This window comes from Mustelus asterias, chromosome 2 (assembly GCF_964213995.1).
Source record: "Mustelus asterias chromosome 2, sMusAst1.hap1.1, whole genome shotgun sequence".
Taxonomy (NCBI): Eukaryota; Metazoa; Chordata; class Chondrichthyes; order Carcharhiniformes; family Triakidae; genus Mustelus; species Mustelus asterias.
Window position 1 is genome coordinate 157,888,407 of NC_135802.1, and position 18,138 is coordinate 157,906,544.

The 18,138-nt window shown below is 42.9% G+C and overlaps 1 protein-coding gene across 1 annotated transcript in view; it reads left to right on the forward strand.

The window, feature by feature from the left end:
* Window positions 1–18,138, forward strand: part of ulk4 (unc-51 like kinase 4) — a 381,891-nt gene that overhangs the window by 150,323 nt on the left and 213,430 nt on the right. Inside the window, exons 24-25 of the mRNA XM_078229306.1 lie at window positions 11,157–11,278; window positions 15,782–15,838. Of these exons, the coding sequence (XP_078085432.1) occupies window positions 11,157–11,278; window positions 15,782–15,838 (179 nt within the window). The remainder of the gene's footprint in view (window positions 1–11,156; window positions 11,279–15,781; window positions 15,839–18,138) is intronic.

The following is an 18,138-nucleotide window of genomic DNA, read 5'->3' on the forward strand; positions in this document are numbered from 1 at the left end:
TCTGTTCATCCACATCTCTACACAAAAAATAAAAGTTAGGATCTTTTAAGTCAGATTCCATCCTGGGATCTAACTGGTTCAGTAGCAATATCTGCTGGGATCGCAACACCTGCCATAATTTCCATAAATACCTCCTCCCATTTGATTTCATAAGCACATTTCAAGAACTTTCCCTTAATTCCTCATTTAAGACTATTTATGCATTCAATCTACAAATTGAACTTGCTTGAGCTGATAATTCTAATTGTCAAATGGCTATTTATTGTGCTTAATTTGAATTATGATGATTTGAATCCCTTAATTTTAATGTTTTATTATTGGGGAAATTATCCCCTTTTCTGGATTCTGGTTTCCAATAATAGGCTTCATCAAAGGATGCAAATTTGTCCAATTACCCCTTGAACGCGCACTTATCTCTTATCAACATTATCACAATGCCCACATTCATTAGAGTGCCATGGGCATTGCTTAAGATTTCCCTTGCCTGTGTTGATAACATCTTAAATATTTGACTCTGCTGATTCCTGAGATTAGTTCATACTGCACCGGCTATCTACAATTAAATTCTTAAATTCTCCTTTCTACCAGTGCATGGGCACCTAGTTTCCATCCTTTCTCTTGCTTTTCCTCCATCTGTGGAGTGACCACATCCTGCAATATGCCTCCCAGGAATCTTTTCTTTAATGTGGAACATCCCCAGCTGCTTCCCGGGCTCAATAACTTTGAGCTTCAGCAAGTCCATCTGTGGTTCGCCAAGATACTTTGTTTATCTTTCAGAAACTCCGACATCTCAAGTTCTGCTGTACTGAATGAATAACTGAAGGTACCTTCAAGCTGAATTAAGTATCAGGCTACAATTCAGGTCAAACTTTATTCATACAGCTGCCTTTTCACTCTGCCGCCTGCTAGTGAATCCCTTCATCCCTTTTAACTAAACCTGTACCACCTTCTCTATTCCTGACCTTTTATAAAAATAAATACTATTGTTTTAAGGTTCAGGCCTCTGAACCAAAAATAATAATAACGCTAAAATGTTAAACTGCATTGCAGAAAATGTAGTAACAAGGGAAATCCAATCTAACAAAAAAAGGAAAATTAAATGAAAACCATCACTGTTTTATCTTACTTTAGATATCAGACTTTGTGCAGCTCTATGTTGTTCTTCCCTAACATTTTTCTTGATGTGGAGATGCTGGCGTTGGACTGGGGTGGGCACAGTAAGAAATCTCACAACACCAGGTTAAAATCCAACAGGTTTATTTGGAATCACGACCTTTCAGAGCTACTTAATATTTTTCTTCACAAATAATATACAAATGTCATTCCCCACTATGGTGTTTCCCTTCAAATCCCATATGCTCCACTGAGTGTTATGCCCTCGTTCTGTGCTATTTTTTGTATTTGTTCCTGATTAATTGTTCCCTTCCTAGTGTTTCTCCTCAACTCACTGTTCTCTTCCTGATGTTGACACTGCTCTCCACTTCCCACTCCCACCTTAGTGTTTCTCTCAATTCTGACATGTTCTTCCTGATCAGCAGCTCTCTCTTTATTTTGTTTCCCTAATTCATCGCACTCTACCTTGATGTCATGCTCAAACTTTGTGCTTTCTTCCTGTTATTGTTCCCAAAATAATTATTTCTTAAGTGATGATTATATGGAGATGAGAATTTTTTCTCTCAGAGGATTGAAAATCCCTGGATCTTTTTTCCTCAAAAGACAGTGGAAGCAGAATCTTTGCGTATTTTTAAGGCAGAGCTAGGTGAATTTTTGATTAACAAGGGGCAGAAAGGTTATTGGGGATAAGCAGGAATGTGGGCTTTAGGCTACAATCAGATCAGCCATGATCTTAGTGAATGGCAGGGCAGGCTCGAGGGGCCGAGTGGCCTACTCCTGCTCCTAATTTATAGGTTTATACCTGGCTTGAAGCTCGATGTCTCCCAGACTTTCTCCTTGGAGTTCTTTGTAATTCAGTGCTCCCCTTCAGACACCTCAACTTAACATTTATTCTCTTGCTGCGTCCCTTTCACTACCCTGTTTCATGTATGTCTTTGTGTACCAGATTTAGCTCAGTAGGCTGGATAGCTGGTTAGTGATGCAGAGTAAAACTAATGGTGTGGGTTCAATTCCTGTACCAGCTGATGTTATTCATGAAGGCTCTGCCTTCTCAATCTCACCCCTTGTCTGAGGTGTGGTGATCCTCAGGCTAAATCATCACCAGTCACGGCCTAGGACTAGGACTTTACTTTTACTTTCTATAACTCTATTTATTTCTCTGCTAGTATCAGTGGGAGCGATTCTCCCAAAAGTGCTGAATTGGTGGGAAAACTGTTCTAGATCACAACTGTTTTTTCAGTGCAGCTGAATCTCCCCACTCTGTGCACTGCAGAGGTCACAATCATGAATATCATTAAAACCTGGGGGAGGGTGGGGGGGTTCTACTTGCGCCAGAGTCTGACAGTTCCGGAACTCTGTGCAGTGGTTCTGATCTGGCAGTCTCCCCGTTTGTTGGCCAGCTCAATCGCTGGCCAGCCCGGGACCCACGCACTGCTGCCCCTCCAGCGCGGGTCGTAATCACTCGCGGGGAACTGGCGAAAATACATGGCCCAATCGCGGCCCCCACAACAATTCCCGGGCCAACCCTGACCCTCCCCTGTCCCGTCCCGTAGCACCCAGATGTACAGCCCACCCCCCTCTCGAGCAGTGGCGATCCCTCCAACCTCCTCACCCCAGCAGACCCCCCCCCCCCCTCTCCGCTGGGAGACAGGTTCCCCCCAGCAGACCACCACCCCGCCCTGATCACTGGCCTCCCTCCAGCCCAGACCGATCCCCATGCAGAGTGTCAGCGGGACCCCCCCAACCCCACCGATCGCCCCTAGACCCTGCCCACAATAGGTCCCGCCCCTTGGTGATGCTCGATGGGCAGTGCCAAGGTGCCCCCTGGGCACTTTGCCCCTTGGGCAGTGCCGGGGGCACAGGCTGGCACTGCCAGGGTGCCCAAGCCCCCTGCCGCCTGACCCCCTGGGGGGCCCCAATTGCCCCTCCTTTCACTCTGGCGGGGTCTCCCGCCAGTTCCCCGAACATGAGGAGCTACTCTAAGTTCCGTGCCGGGCCCAATAATCACATTGAAAATATAATTAAAATATATGTAAAACACATTCAAATGACTTACCTCACTTTCCGTTGGTTTTCTGTGCGTTCTTGTTGGTGCCGTTTTCTTCTGGTTGGGAGATGCGCGCGGGTCATAAACAATCGCGGGGAACCGGCAAAATGACCGACGCGCATCTCCTGACCCGACCCGCCAGAAAAGTTGCGGGTCGCAATGGGAGAATCGGGCCCAGTGTATCAGTTACTTGTGTCTCCATATCAATAACTGAGATGGCTCTCATTCTTTGACACTGATTATGAGTTGTTACATTTACTGCCAATGACCGACTGAGGGGAGGCTGACAGTCATTACACTGAATAACAGGAAAGATTCCTTTGTGTAAAACTAAAAGATGGCTCCTGCTCATGTATTAAATGATGTCGGAGATTTTTGTCACTTTTGCTGTGGATTGATTGACATTGAGTGCTGTGAGAACACCTCCCCTTCAGGGGTACTTATTGATGAATTGGGATGTTTCTTAGCATACAGAAGAGGTTGCCATTCAATAAAACAGGAAAATGTCTGAAGAGGCTCCCAATAATTGACACTTGGTAGTATAAGAAGTTTCTCATTTTCTGATGCTGCAGAATTTCCCATCCATTGAGGCTGCCTTAAAACAGATTGCTTTATTACTCAACAATATTATTATACCTGTTCTTTTGAAGGTCTGTTATCCTCTTTCCAACCCCATTTTATCCTCCCCCATAGTTCTGCAGTGGAAGTGAGACTAACACTTAGCCATAAGACCGTAAGACATAGGAGCAGAATTAGGTCACTCGGCCCATCGAGTCAGCTCTGCCATTCAATCATGGCTGATATTTTTCTCATCCCCATTCTCCTGCCTTTTCCACATAGCCCCTGATCCCCTTATTAATCAAGAACCTATCTATCTCTGTCTTAAAGACATTCCATGACCTGGCCTCCACAGCCTTCTATGGCAAAGAGTTCCACAGATTCACCACTCTCTGGCTGAAGAAATTCCTCCTCATCTCTGTTTTACAGGATTGTCCCTTTAGTCTGAAGTTGTGCCCTCTGGTTCTAGTTTTTCCTACCAGTGGAAACATCCTCTCCACATCCACTCTATCCAGGCCTCGCAGTATTGTGTAAGTTTCAATAAGATCCCCCCTCATCCTTCTGAACTCCATTGAGTACAGACCCAGAGTCCTCAACCGTTCATCATCTGACAAGCTCTTCATTCCAGGGATCATTCTTGTGAACCTACTCTGGACCCTTTCCAAGGCCAGCACATCCTTCCTTAAATATGGGGCCCAAAACTGCTCACAATACTCCAAATGGGATCTGACCAGAGTCTTATACAGCCTCAAAAGTACATCCCTGCTCTTGTATTCTCGCCCTCTCGACATGAATGCTAACATTGCATTTGCCTTCCTAACTGCCGACTGAACCTGCATGTTAACCTTAGGAGAATTGTGAATGACTCCCAAGTCCCTTTGTGTTTCTTATTTCCTAAGCATTTTCCCATTTAGACTCTCAAGTTATTGATGTTGCCAGGTTGTGACATATTTGAGAAAGTTGCTAATTGCTTGCTTCGTATCCCTCACATCTTACCTGGGTTGAGTTGTATAGGGTTTTCCTTCTAATCAGTTGTGAGGCCAGGCTGTTCTAATGACAGCTAAGCCAGGGTGAGTGCTGCCTTAAGGAGGATTTGAATGTCTGCTCTCCACATGGATCTGACAAGTTTTTCAATCAGATTGGCCCCACTGTTTAGGAAGGGGCCAATGATCATGGGAAGCGGGGGGAAGGGGCCGATGATCGGGGAGAAGGTGAGGGAGAGAAGTGCCAACTTTGATTTGGCATGGGGATGGGAGCCCCCAAGACCTCCGGGGTGGGCTGGGGAAGGTTTATTCCTGTTATGATTGGGAGCCTTTTAAAGATGGCGCCCTGATCTCATTGCAGCTGGGTTTTGATGGCGTGGTGAGGTCCTACACCCCTTGCATGACGGCGTGAAGCATGCCCCCTTGATTTTTTTTGGACAGTGTCATAAGATCTGGAGAGAAAAATGGTGTGTTTCTCTTGAGAGAAACACGCCGGTTTTCTCGATGGAAACAGCACTGTGCCATGTTTTGCCAAGATTCCCCCTTAGAATTGCAAACCGTATTCCACGGGATGACTAACCAACCAATACCTCAGACCAACATTGTATGAGACAAAGCAATCTTAGGGGTCTTTCCCAGACATTACTGCGAGATTGCTTTCTGCTATTGAGAATACGTTGTGTGGTCTTGACAGCCTACCCCTTGAGAGCTAATTCCAGCAACAACAAACTGCAAGATGAAAAAATTCGACCTGGGCAAAAAAGTTTATTTTTTATTGGCGTTGGAGATTATTGTAAGACTTTCCAAGTGCCAGCTTGTACATAGCTTCCATTTTCTTAAAACAGATGGTGAACCCGTAACTCTTGGCAGCTGCCAAGTGGAAATGGGAGAAGAGTCTGAAAGGAAGTAGAAGAAAAAAACTTGGAGATAAGTGAGTGGCATCAACAGCTACTATTGTATGTATATTTTGTTTGTGACTCCCAGCTGGGAGCCAGACTCTAAAGGAACATGAGTTAGGGAATCAGCTCCTCGCAGATATAACTCTCCCTCTCCAACCTGCTTCCTTTGAGTGCAGCTCACAAGAGGAACGGTGAATCATCCTGTCCCCTCCCCAACCCACATGTGATTGCCACACCAAAAACTTGGCCTTTTTTCAGTACTTCTCATAGTGACTCTAGCTGCCAGGCAGCAATGTGAAATATTCTAATGATCTGACAGCTCAAGGCAACAAGTGCTTGGGCACTTGGCTTCCAAGCTGCCTTCAAAATAAAGTCTTCAAGTTTTCCAATTGTGTCCTGTGCTATTTTAGCTTAATTCAATTCCATGTGCAAAATGAACAAATTATCCATTGTTTTCATGCTTTTCATCAATCTTAAAAATCACCAGTGCAACTTCTTTGTGCAACATTTCCTCCGAGCCAGCTTCTTGATTCTCTCTTACACTCGGAGCATCTGGAACTTCCTATTTTTGTCCCTTTCATTCCCCAATGTACTAACTTGATATTTATGTTGCCACATCCTTTAAATACCAGAGTCAAGTCTTGGACACAGCAGGGGCTGTTGGTAAGCTAAGGGTTTGTGTCATGCCAAGTTCTTTAAAAAGAAAACCCAGTGCAAATGTTTGATGCCCCTTTGGGTAATGGCCTATTAGTTTGCATGTGGAGCTTGAATGCTATTCAATACAAAAGGACAACACAACCACAAAACAAATCATCAAGGATCATATTCAGCGCATCTGAACAGTTACAAACCCTGTTGTTAAGATTTCAGTTTAAGGTGGATAATCTGTGTTATTTTGATGACTGCGCTATCAGGCATGTGACTTGTAGTTTTATTCACAAGTGGCCACAACAATAAGTAACTGCTTACATAGCACTTCAATAAAATATCTCAGCCAGCTTGACAGGGTTTGGATACTGAACCAGGGTTCGAAGAATTCAGAGAGTTGATGGACTTTCTGGTTGAGGAGGCTTGTTTTGAAGGTTGGGACGAGGTGAAGCAAGATGGAGTGGGTTTTAAAAGATGAATTCCAGAGGGCGGAAGCATACTGAAGGCTTTGCCACCAAGGTGGAAAAATGCATAATAAAAAGAGTTAAAAGAGCTGGGATGTAGCACTGAAGGGAGTTGCAGAGATAGAATAGGGAAGAACAAGGTGAGATCTAGAATTGAGCATGAGGGTTCAGAAATCAATGCATTCGGGAGCCACTATGGTTGCCATGGCTGGCTAATAGATATTTGGTACTTAGCATGAGACGTGAGTTTGGCAGAATGGTGAGTTTGAGAACTCTATAGAAAATCCTTGGGTATTGATTAAAAACTTTACATGCACTGTTGGCACCTGTTGCTGTTCCTCGAGTAGCTCACACATTGATGATACTGAATGATTGATCACTTGTCTTATCTGAAGTAGTAAGTCAGTGGTCTCTAACCTTTTTAAGTACAAGATCACTTTTAGCATCAAAATGCAGCACAAGATCTACTCTTAAAAATTCAGTGTTGCTAAACCACCCCCCCCTCACAATGTACCTAAGCATAACACTCACCTATTCTTAGTGTGCTTGCACACTATCTGTGAGTGCTGCAAAGTCTGGGCTGTAGTTTGAGATGGCCAATCTCATACAGTCCATCAGATGGGCATCTGTGAAATGAGTGCGATACTTGGACTTGATGAGTTTCATCTGGGAAAAAAGGCATGCGGGTCTAAAGTAGGCTTTCACCTTGAGTGTACACGATGTCAGAAGAGGATACTTCTCTCGGTTTACTAGACCCCATAAGTCCATGTCCCTTGATCTAGCTTTCAGCTCTATGTCATTTTGCTTGATGATTATTTCCATGTCAAGTCCACTGCTTTGTTCGAACACCTGCTGAAATTTTGCTGTCAGTTCTCCAATGTCCACTTGAAAAAAAGGATTTGAGGCAAACATAATGATATGTCCCATCCTGTCTAACTCCTGAAATCGCCTGTTGAATTTTTTTCAATTTGTTGAGTTGGTCACGGAATTTGGCCAGAATTCTCCGGCCGTTCATGCTGGCGGGATTCTCCGTTTCCGCTGGCAGCGCACCCCTGCCTGCGGGTTTCCCATCGGCATGGGGTGACGTCAATGGGAATTCCCATTGACAGCGGCGGGACCAGAGAATCCCACTGCCAGCAAACAACACACCACCTCCCGCCGGCGGGTAACAAGCGGCAGGGAGGCCAGAGAATTTCGCCCTTTGTTTGGATGGAACCCTTTCTGTTTGATCAGTTTTTGGATTTTCTTCAGAAAATTTTTAATTTAAATTATCTTTTGTTGACAGTCACTTGAAGAACTGTCAGCGGAATAGGCTCTCCACCAGCTCTCCTCATCCTTGGAAATTCTGCAGAAATGCGCTTCAACAGCATCGAGCCCCGAATTAACGTATGCACGGCATCTAACGCCAGTTGCAGATGTTCGAACAAGGCATGCAAAGACTTTAATGGGCCCAAATGCATGTGTAGATTGGGCATCGGCCATCTCGCTATTAAATTTGTCGCTATTGGATCCATTTTGCGTCTGAAACATGCCCACAACGCATATCAATTTCTACCCTCTAGTCTGGCAGTGACATAGTTATGAAATAGTTCACAGCATTCGGGAGGATATGATTTGGAAATATTGTGGTGGCCAGATTAGTCGAGTTAAGTTTGCAACTCGGCTCAAAGTTGAACAGGGCATCAAGGTACCGCCCATTGGTTTCAGCCTGGGTGAGGCAGCTGGGAAGATGAATGGAATCTGATAACCAACGTGTAATGGTTTTGCTGGGAGCCGAAGAGGATATGGCTGCAGACTCGCCGACAAAATGCTACGGCATTACCGTGTAACCTAACAAAACAGTTGGATCTTGCTGACTGAAATGACATCGCAATCAGGAACAGAACAGCTAGCTGTGGGACAAAGTTTGTTTGCATGTCATTGGAACAGCTGAGTCTCACAACTGATTGAAATACCAAGGGACTGAAATGCTCGGAGATCACAGAGTCAGAAGCAAAACAGAGTTGAATGTCACAGCTGACTGTTTTGTTCCCTGACTCTGCAATATCCCAGCATTTCAGTCAGATGCGACACTCAGCTGTTCCAGCATTTCCCGAACAGGGTTGGTTCACGCAGCTGCTGTGCTCCTCAACTCTGAGGGACTTGGGTTTTTAACAGTTGATCTGAAAATTTATGACCCAAATTCCAACTGGCATATTCTTGCCTGATCTATTTCACACCTCTGCTAACATGAACGTGTCCATTGACTAAGCAGATTAAGCATCTATCGCTGCATGAACAGTTTTCACACCAGGGGGATTAGGCAGTGTGTTGACAAATAAAAAGTAACAAATCAATTGCTAAGGTTTTTATTCATTTCACCCAGCAATAGTTATAATAAGCTATGCTACTGATTTAAATTAATGACTTGTTTGGCCCTGGGAATTTGTTATGTAAAATTTATCTTTGGGACAATATTCTTGTCTTAACATTTCAGGTGCACCAGGTATGTGCAACAGAGCAAAATGGGACAGAGGCAGTTTCACCCAATTTGTGCTTAATATGCATTTCAAGTTGCAGATATGGCAGGGGCAGCAAGCCAAACATGAAACACTCTGATTTAAATATTTATAAGTCACAGAAGCAGCATCTGGTCTTGCATCCTCCCTTAGGTTGGTCACAGGCCACATGCACATGCTCTTGATATCAACTGGGAATGTTCAGTTTGGCCTGTGTCTGAAATCATAGAATAGAATCATAGAATCCCTACAGTGCAGAAGGAGGCCATTCGGCCCATCAAGTCTGCACTGACCACAATCCCACCCAGGCTCTATTCCCGTAACCCTGCTAATCCCCTGATAGTAGGGTCAATTTAACATGGCCAATCAACCTAACAGTCTAAATCTTTTTAAAACAACCGGCAGCAAATTGGACCATGACTGGTTGAGAAGTTGAGATGTCGAAATGTCAAGAGTTTTTCTTTGCAGTGGCTCTGCAAGGCACCTCGTAGCTTCTAATCAGAACTGAGAATTTGCAAGTACTTCATTCTCCCACCTGTTCAGAATTGAATTGTATGTGTGCTGTTTGGAGGGAGAGGAGAAGGAGCAGGAAAGACTGAAAGCTAAGTGCAATGTTACCACCACAGAAGCTTAAGGTTGCCAGTTATATGTGCCATTATCCTATCCAATGTTAGATCCTGCAAACAGAATCCTCACAGGGTAACAATACTTACGGCAGCCTTGATTCAAAAAGGAGTTGTATAACAGAACTGTGAAACATGCTGCAGATTCTATAGTCCTGATACAGGCATAAAGCTGCCAGTGGTGCAGGAGAGTGTCTTCACCGATATTTTTACCTCAGTCAACATCACAAGAACAGACGATCTGCTCATTATCTTTTTGCTGTTTATTTGAGCTTGCTGTCTGTAAATTGGCTGTTGTGTTTGCCACATTACAACAGTGACTTCACAAATACTTAATTAGCTGTAAGTTCTTTGGGATGTCCTGAGGAGCTTGAGATTAAACTTCTATTTACCCCTGGTGTTATCACCATTGTGGGTCTTAGGTAGTCCTAGGTTAGGATCAACAATGACAGGTGGAGGTAAGGCTGATGGTAAACCGTAACTTTTATTAAACATTCTTTTAACTATATACAGTACAAGGCTTAGAAAGAGGCTTCACATAGAACTATCTTTAGCATACTCGTCATGTGATCTTACTATTTACGGTGGGCCTCACAGGGCCAGAGACCCGGGTTCGATTCTAACTTGGGTCACTGTCTATGCAGAGTTTGCACATTCTCCCTGTGTCTGCATGGGTTTCCTCTGGGTGCTCCCACAGTCTGAAAGACACGCTGGTTAGATGCATTGGCCATGCTAAATTCTCCCTCAGTGTACCCGAACAGACGCCGGAGTGTGGCGACTAGGGGATTTTCACAGTAACTTCATTGAAGTGCTAATATAAGCTTACTTGTGACACTAATAAATAAACTTTAAAAACTTTTACACTACAACTCTACCCCCCCCACCCCCGGTCCCCCACAGCAGCAGGATATGGCCTTCTGGACATGGTGAATATGTTGTAATATTCTACATTATTCAATTCCTTTAGATTATTAAAAGCAAAAATCTTATCACTTCCCAATCCTGTCTTTTCCAGTGAGAACATTCTCAATTCACATGATCATTTCTCAAATTCCAATCCCTCCATCCCCCAAATCATTCTGGTTGCTCTATTCTGTATTTTTAAATAAAAACAAAAATGCTTTTTGAACTGTGATGACCAGTAGTATATGTCATATTCTCAGTGTGGACACAAAAATGATATAAAGTGGCAGGTTTGCTTCAATATTTCAGATCAATATCTGTTGGTTTTACACACTACCACCATGAATTGTTGCAATTTATTGTTAATCATTTTATTCATGGAGTTAAGTTATCAACTTACAAAAATTACTTACCCAATAGGTGGTGTTCTTTCTGCACTGTGTAACGTTTCCGGACGCAAGCATCCATCAACTATTCAAGCAAAACATTTGAAGACATGCCTTCCCATGATGCCTGTAATGCTCCATCTTGTGACAGCTCAGGTAATATAATTTTAGGCACTTGCCTGAAGGAGTTAGGTATAGCTTTTGGGTGAAAGGGATCAAAGGATATGGGAATAAGGCGGGATCAGGCTACTGAGTTGGCTAATCAACCATGATCATTATGAATGGTGGAGCAGGCTCAAAGGGCCGAATGGCTAACTCCTGTTCCTATTTTTTATGTATGACTGAGAAGAGAAAGAGTTTAATTTCTAAAGGTTTCCAGTGCTGAAAACAGAGTCGCTTAACTGTATGTGTGTGTGTGCGCCCACACTTCTAGCCATGAAATTAATATATGAAAGAAGCAAAAAATTGGATGTTTGTTACCTAGTTGTATTGAAATATTAATTTACCTTGTAGTTGTACTAAGTGTAAGATATTCATGCAAATCTCCAAATGAATCTACCAGAATGTTTTGAGAAAATTGGGATGAAATAACAAAGAAAATTCAGTGTTTTTAACTAAGGAGATAGAACAAATAATCAATTTTTTTAAAAAGCAATAACTTTTGAGGTCAGATATTAGCTTTGAAAAAAAATAGTCGTGATGGTTGTAGATCATCTCGAGCAACATTTTTCATCGTACATATGGGCTTTGTTGCAACAGAAGTGGTGTCGTGATGAAAGATAGTTATCCAAGTTTAGTGCAAAATGCACGAAAGCTTTCTTGTTTAAAATTCAGAAATCTTCAAGGCAAAAGAATTGGATATGGTTTCAATGCAATGGTTTCTCAAAGCACGTTGAATCAATATTTTCTAACTGCAATGTCAACCCTAAGTTGTTTCTGCTTTATTGAAAAAGTACCAACACTAACATCAGGAAATGATATGCTTTGGAAAATATTCATGGAAGGTAGGAGGCAATGAGAGAGAAACTTACTGGAGGAAAAAAAATTAAAGCTGATTCCACTGATTTTCTTTGAACTATTTGACTGAGCATTTCAAAAATTATATGCAGTTGGGGGAGGCGATGGCCTAGTGGTGTTATCACTATAGACTATTAATCCAGAAACTCAGCGAATGTTCTGGGGACCTGGGTTCGAATCCCGCCACAGCAGATGGTGGAATTTGAATTCAATAAAAAAGCAATCTGGAATTAAGAATCGACTGATGACCATGAAACCATTGTCGATTGTCGGAAAAACCCATCTGGTTCACTGATGTCCATTAGGGAAGGAAATCTGCCGTCCTTTCTCAGTCTGGTCTACATGTGATTCCTGAGCCACAGCAATGTCGTTGACTCTCAACGGCCTTCTGAACAAGAGCAATTAGGGGATGGTCAATAAATGCTGGCCAGCCAGCGAAGCCCATGTCTCACAAATGAATTTTTAAAAAGTTTATTTCAGACAATGCCAAAACTAATATTCAAAATTATTATATACAATAAAGCCAAATATTCTCATTTCTCAGCTCATATGTAATGCAATGGAAAGTGTTAAAATTCCATCAACTTATGTACTTAATGGTTTCATTGCCTCTCCTTTAAGACTCTCCTTAAACCATCTCTTTAAGCTTTTGATCATCTGGCCTAATATCTCCTAATGTGTCTCAATGTCAAATATTGTTCACTAATGCTCCTGTCAAGTGCTTTACTGCATTAAAGGTGTAGACACAGGTTGTTGTTGTTCTCCAATGGCTTGATAGATGGTGAGTCAAAATTAAGGGGAATATGTCCGATTAACCAGTGTTGGTGTAAGGGGCGATATCTGAATTGAACCAAGAACACGGAAGGGAAAAGATGACAAATGGGCAGGGGAAAAAGATTTAGGCAAGGAGGTGAAGGGGAGAGAAGTGAAAAAAGGGATGAAGAGCAGGGGAGAAACAGGGAGTTACTGGGAATAACTGGCCCATCAGCCTGGATTTTACATTCCCCACAGGTGGGTTTGAAGGCAGAGGATGTACACATAAAATCCAGTGGGGGGGGGGGGGGGGGGGGCTCCCTATTGCCTCCCTATTGCCTCCCTATTGCCTCCCTGCCCACCCCTGACCTGTCGAGATTTTACAGGAGGAGGGGAAGCATCAAGTGCTTCCCATTGCCCAGGCCTATTGTAACCTTTAAGTTACATACATGGAAAATAGAAGCAGGAATAAGCCATTCGGATGAATTCCAAGTCCCAACCCTGTGCCTGAGTTGCCTTGCTTTTAGGACTTATGAGTAGGAGTGGGCCATTCAGCCCTTTGAGCCTGCTCTGCTATGAAATGAGATCATGGCAGACCTGGTTGTGTCTCAACTCCACTTTGCCATCTGCCCCCTATAACCCTTCACTCTCCTGTCTATCAAAAATTTCTTGCACAATGGTATTTAAATGCAGGTGGCTTAATTGGCTGAGAGGCCTGGTGCCCAATTAGGCTGGTCTTCAGGAGGTGGGATCTGCCTACCTGCTACCAGCAACAAAGACAGGTGGCAACCACATTACTGATTAGAAAGGCAGCACCTTGAGGTGGAACATGACAGGAAGCAGCCATGGACGAGAAGGATCAAAGCAGCACTCATGCTAATGCTCATTATACCCTCTTCATAGAATCATAGAAACCCTACAGTGCAGAAGGAGGCCATTCGGCCCATCGAGTCTGCACCGACCACAAACCCACCCAGGCCCTACCCTCACATATTTTACCCGCTAATCCCTCTAACCTACACATCCCAGGACTCTAAGGGGCAATTTTAACCTGGCCAATCAACCTAACCCGCACATCTTTGGACCATGATTTTTAATTCCCACCCAGACCAGGTCCCGATCCTGTGGTCCTTTGAGAATCTGGCCCCATTCGTTCCAAAAGGTGTGCAAGGATGAGCCCAGCAACTACAGGCCAGTCAGTTTAACCTCAGTCATGAGAAAGCTTTTAAAAAAACATAATTTGGGACAAAACTAACAGTCACTTTAAACAAATATGGGTTAATTAAGGAAAGCCATCTTAGACATGTTAAAGCAAATTGTGTTTAACTAACTTGATTGAGTTTTTTAATTAAGTACAGAGAGGGTCGATGAAAGTATTTTGGTCAATGGGATGTACACGGACTTCCTAAAGGCATTTATTAAAGTGCCACATAACAGTCTCGTCAAGTGAAAAACCAAAGAATAAAAGGGACAGTGGCAGCATGGATATAAAGTTGACAGACAGGAAACAGACAGTACTGGTGAATGATTGTTTTGCTGACTGGAGAAAAGTATATGGTGGATTTCCTCTGTGGTCAGTATTAGGATCACTGCTGTTCTTAATCTGTATTAATGACCTGGGTTTGGGTGTGCAGGGCACAATTTCAAAATTTGCAGATGACATATAACTGAAGTAGGTGAACTAAGAAGAGGATTGGATAGTCTTCAAGAGGTTTAGATAGGCTGGGTGAATAGATGGGCAAATGGCAGATAAAATTTAGTGCAGAGAAATGTGAAGTGAGAATGCTTGTTAGGAAGAATAAGGAGAGTGAATTTAAAATAAAGGATCCAACTCCAAAAAAGGTGCAGGAATGGAGAGCTGGGGGTTTGTGTGCATAAAGCATTGAAGATGGCAAGGCAGGTTGAGAAAGTGGCTAAAGGGGCATACAGGATCCTCGCCCTTAATAAATAGAGGCACAGGGTATAAAAGCAAAAGAACGAACTGGTTTCAGATTCAGCTGGAGTATTGTGTCTAGTTCTGGGCACCACACTTCAGGGAGGATGTGAAGGCATTAACGAGGATGAAGAAAAATGTTACGAGAAAGGTCCAGGGATGGGGGGACCTCAGTTAGTAACTAGATTGAATAAGCTAGGCGGTTGTTCTTTGAGAAGAGAAAGTTAAGAGGTGATTTGATTGAGATATCCAAAACACGAGGGGTGGGATTTTATGGCCTTGCTCAACCCAAGACTGGAAAATCCCACCCGAGGTCAACGGACATTTCCATTCTCCACCCCTCGCCTGCTCCAATTCCGTGGCGGGCGGGGCGGTGGAATTCCAGCAGAGATGTCTGGACAGAATGGATGAGGAGAAACTGATCTCCTTGGAGGAAGAATCAAGAACCAGAGGACGCTAATTTAAGGTGAGTGATGAAAGAACCAACAGCGACATGAGGAAATAATTGTTACACAAGATCTGGAATGTACTTACTAGCTGAGAATGTGGGTGGAGGCAGATTCAATCATGGTTTTTAGAAGGAAATTGGATAACCATCTGGAGAGAAAATAATGGCAGCGCTACATGGAAAGGACAGGGTAGTGGGATTAGGTGAATTGCTTTTGCAGGGAGCCAGCACAGATATGATGGGCTGATTGGCCACCTTCTGTGCTATAACTATTCAATAATTCTATTGAATTGTTTGTCTAGATATGAATGCTTGAGAGCAATCGATTCAAAAGAAGCAAGTAAAACTTGCATTTATCAACCACCTGACAGAGAAGGAAATGTTCATCGTGTAGTAATATGCTCTCTGCGCTGAGCACAATAAGAGTGTTAGGGATGTGTAAAATTAGGTGATGCTTTTTTTAAAATTAAGTGTTGCTAAGGATGTGCATCATAAATCTATTTTTCAGATTTTTAGGCCACAGATTATCACCAAGGAATTTCTTGTCAATTGTGGAGCATTGCTTGTAAGTAAAGAATTACTAGTGACTGTAATTGAAGTTTCAAAGAAGACATGAGCTTATTTTATAAACCATGCTATATAACATCCCACACTATTCACGACCCCCAGTCAAATACAGCAACCAATATGTGCACAGCCAGGACCCACAAATACCAAATGAGATAAATGGGCCAGAATTTTCTGACCATTCAAGCCGGTGGGATTTTCCCATCCCGCTGCAGTGAACGGAGATTTGGCTTGTCACCAAATTCTCCATCTTCGCTGCAGCGGGAGCGTGGTGTGAACAGGTGGTAAGATTGCCCCCATGGTCAATTAATCTGTTCTTCAGATTAGAAAGAACTCCTGTATTTGCATTATTAAAGAAATAGGTTAAAGTTATCTTTGCTTTCATAGTGAACTGGCGAAAAGAACAAAGAAAATTACAGCACAGGAACAGGCCCTTCGGCCCTCCAAGCCTGCACCGACCATGCTGCCCCGACTGAACTAAAGCCCCCTAAAGTTCACCTTTTTATTATGGAGCTTTATGAATGAACACAGTCCAGCCATAATAATTGCTGTTCACATTAAGTACTTCTGCATATAAGTTTATAGAATTCTTACTGAATTCTTGATGGATCTGCACAATCTCCATGGCTACATATAGTGACGCCACTATTGCTGGCCAGAACCATAGAAACCTCGCCCAATAAAAGCAGGGTCATGTCTCCAGCAAATGCAGTGCATAGAGCTTAGTTACATGTAAATTGAATGGAGCCTGGACTGACCGCTGTGAGTGATTTGGATTGATTTTATGCACACAATTTACATGGTTTTAATCATGATTCCAGTGGAGATTTTTTTAAATAGACTCTGTCGACTGTTTGCTGCAGTGTCTAGTTTAAATTGACTCTGCTGAGTAAATAGTTTGTTAGCTGTAAAATATATTGCTTGCTCTAAGTCCTGCTCTAAGTTCTGCCCCACTTACAACTCACTGACGCAGTGTAACTCACTGGTTGGCACAAAAATGAAAATATGATTTCAAACTGCCCAAATGCCTTGTTCAAAATACAGTGCCACCAGAATTTTCTGCGGCGTAAGCTGTTTTTTAAATGCTTCCCAGGTAGCATTACCCTTGATTTAAATGGACGTTTCTGTGTTTCCTCTTTTATTTTTTAGACTGGAATAGTCACTACCAGTTTGGTAGTGAAGTTTCCATTTTCTGGTGCCTCTGTTGTCATCCAGAAATGAAACAAAGGCCCTAATTTTACTGGCACGCCCATCCCGAAATCGGGGCGGACAAGCTCGCAGAACAGCATTCTCTGTTGACCTCGGGCGCAATCGTACGAGCCTTGGGCGGGCGTGCCGGTAAAATTCTGACTAAAATGTCTGGGATCAATGCTAAGCTCTACTGAGCTACTCACTGAGTGAATATGTTAATATCAGCTGGTGGATTGGGAATTCAAAACTGCACATTTTCATTTGGGAAAGATCAAACTTTTCTTTTCCTGAAAGATGAGGGCCGGAATTTTCCAGCCGTTCGTGCCCTGCCACTGCTGCAGGTGAAGGACGGAGAATATAGCCCTTAGCCAAATCTTCGTTCACTGCAGCAAGATCAGAGAATCCCGCCAGCAAGAACGGCTGGAAAATTCTGCCCGAGATCTTAAAAGCAAAATAATTCCCTAACTGCATCAGGAATAGTTTTACTTGAAAACACTCACCTGCCAGGTGGACTTTAACAAGACTTGAATAATGTCAAGATCTGCTCTTTCTGTAGCTACTTTTTACTTTGACTGGCACATGCATTAAAATTTTATGCAAAGGAGAGGGATCTTGCTTCCAAAATGCCCTTTCAAATTTAAAGTTCTTTTATCTTTTAGTTGGGATTTTTCCTCTGCTGTTTAGATTTTCATTTCATTTTCTTATCTCACCTTTTTAGGTGAGGTGAATTGACCATGCTAAAATTCTCTCTAAGTGTACTCGAACAGGCACCAGAATGTGGCGACTAGGGGGGCTTTCACAGTAACTTCATTGCAGTGTGAATGTAAGCCTATTTGTGACTAATAGATAAACTTTACTTTCCTTTACTTTTTAACATGACCTCTCCGTGTGGTTAAACTGGAAGTTTTGACTATTGATTTTTTTGTCTTTAACTGTCAGGTATTTGGTTATAAAAAGCGGCTTTAAAAACTATACCCAAAATAGAGATTACACCTTTGTTAAACATTAGCGGTCTGGATTTTCTCCAAGAGTGGATTTTGTTTTTAAAAGGAAGACAGAGATGGGACTCCTGGCTGCTCACCTGACTTCAAGAGAACCCTGACCCAT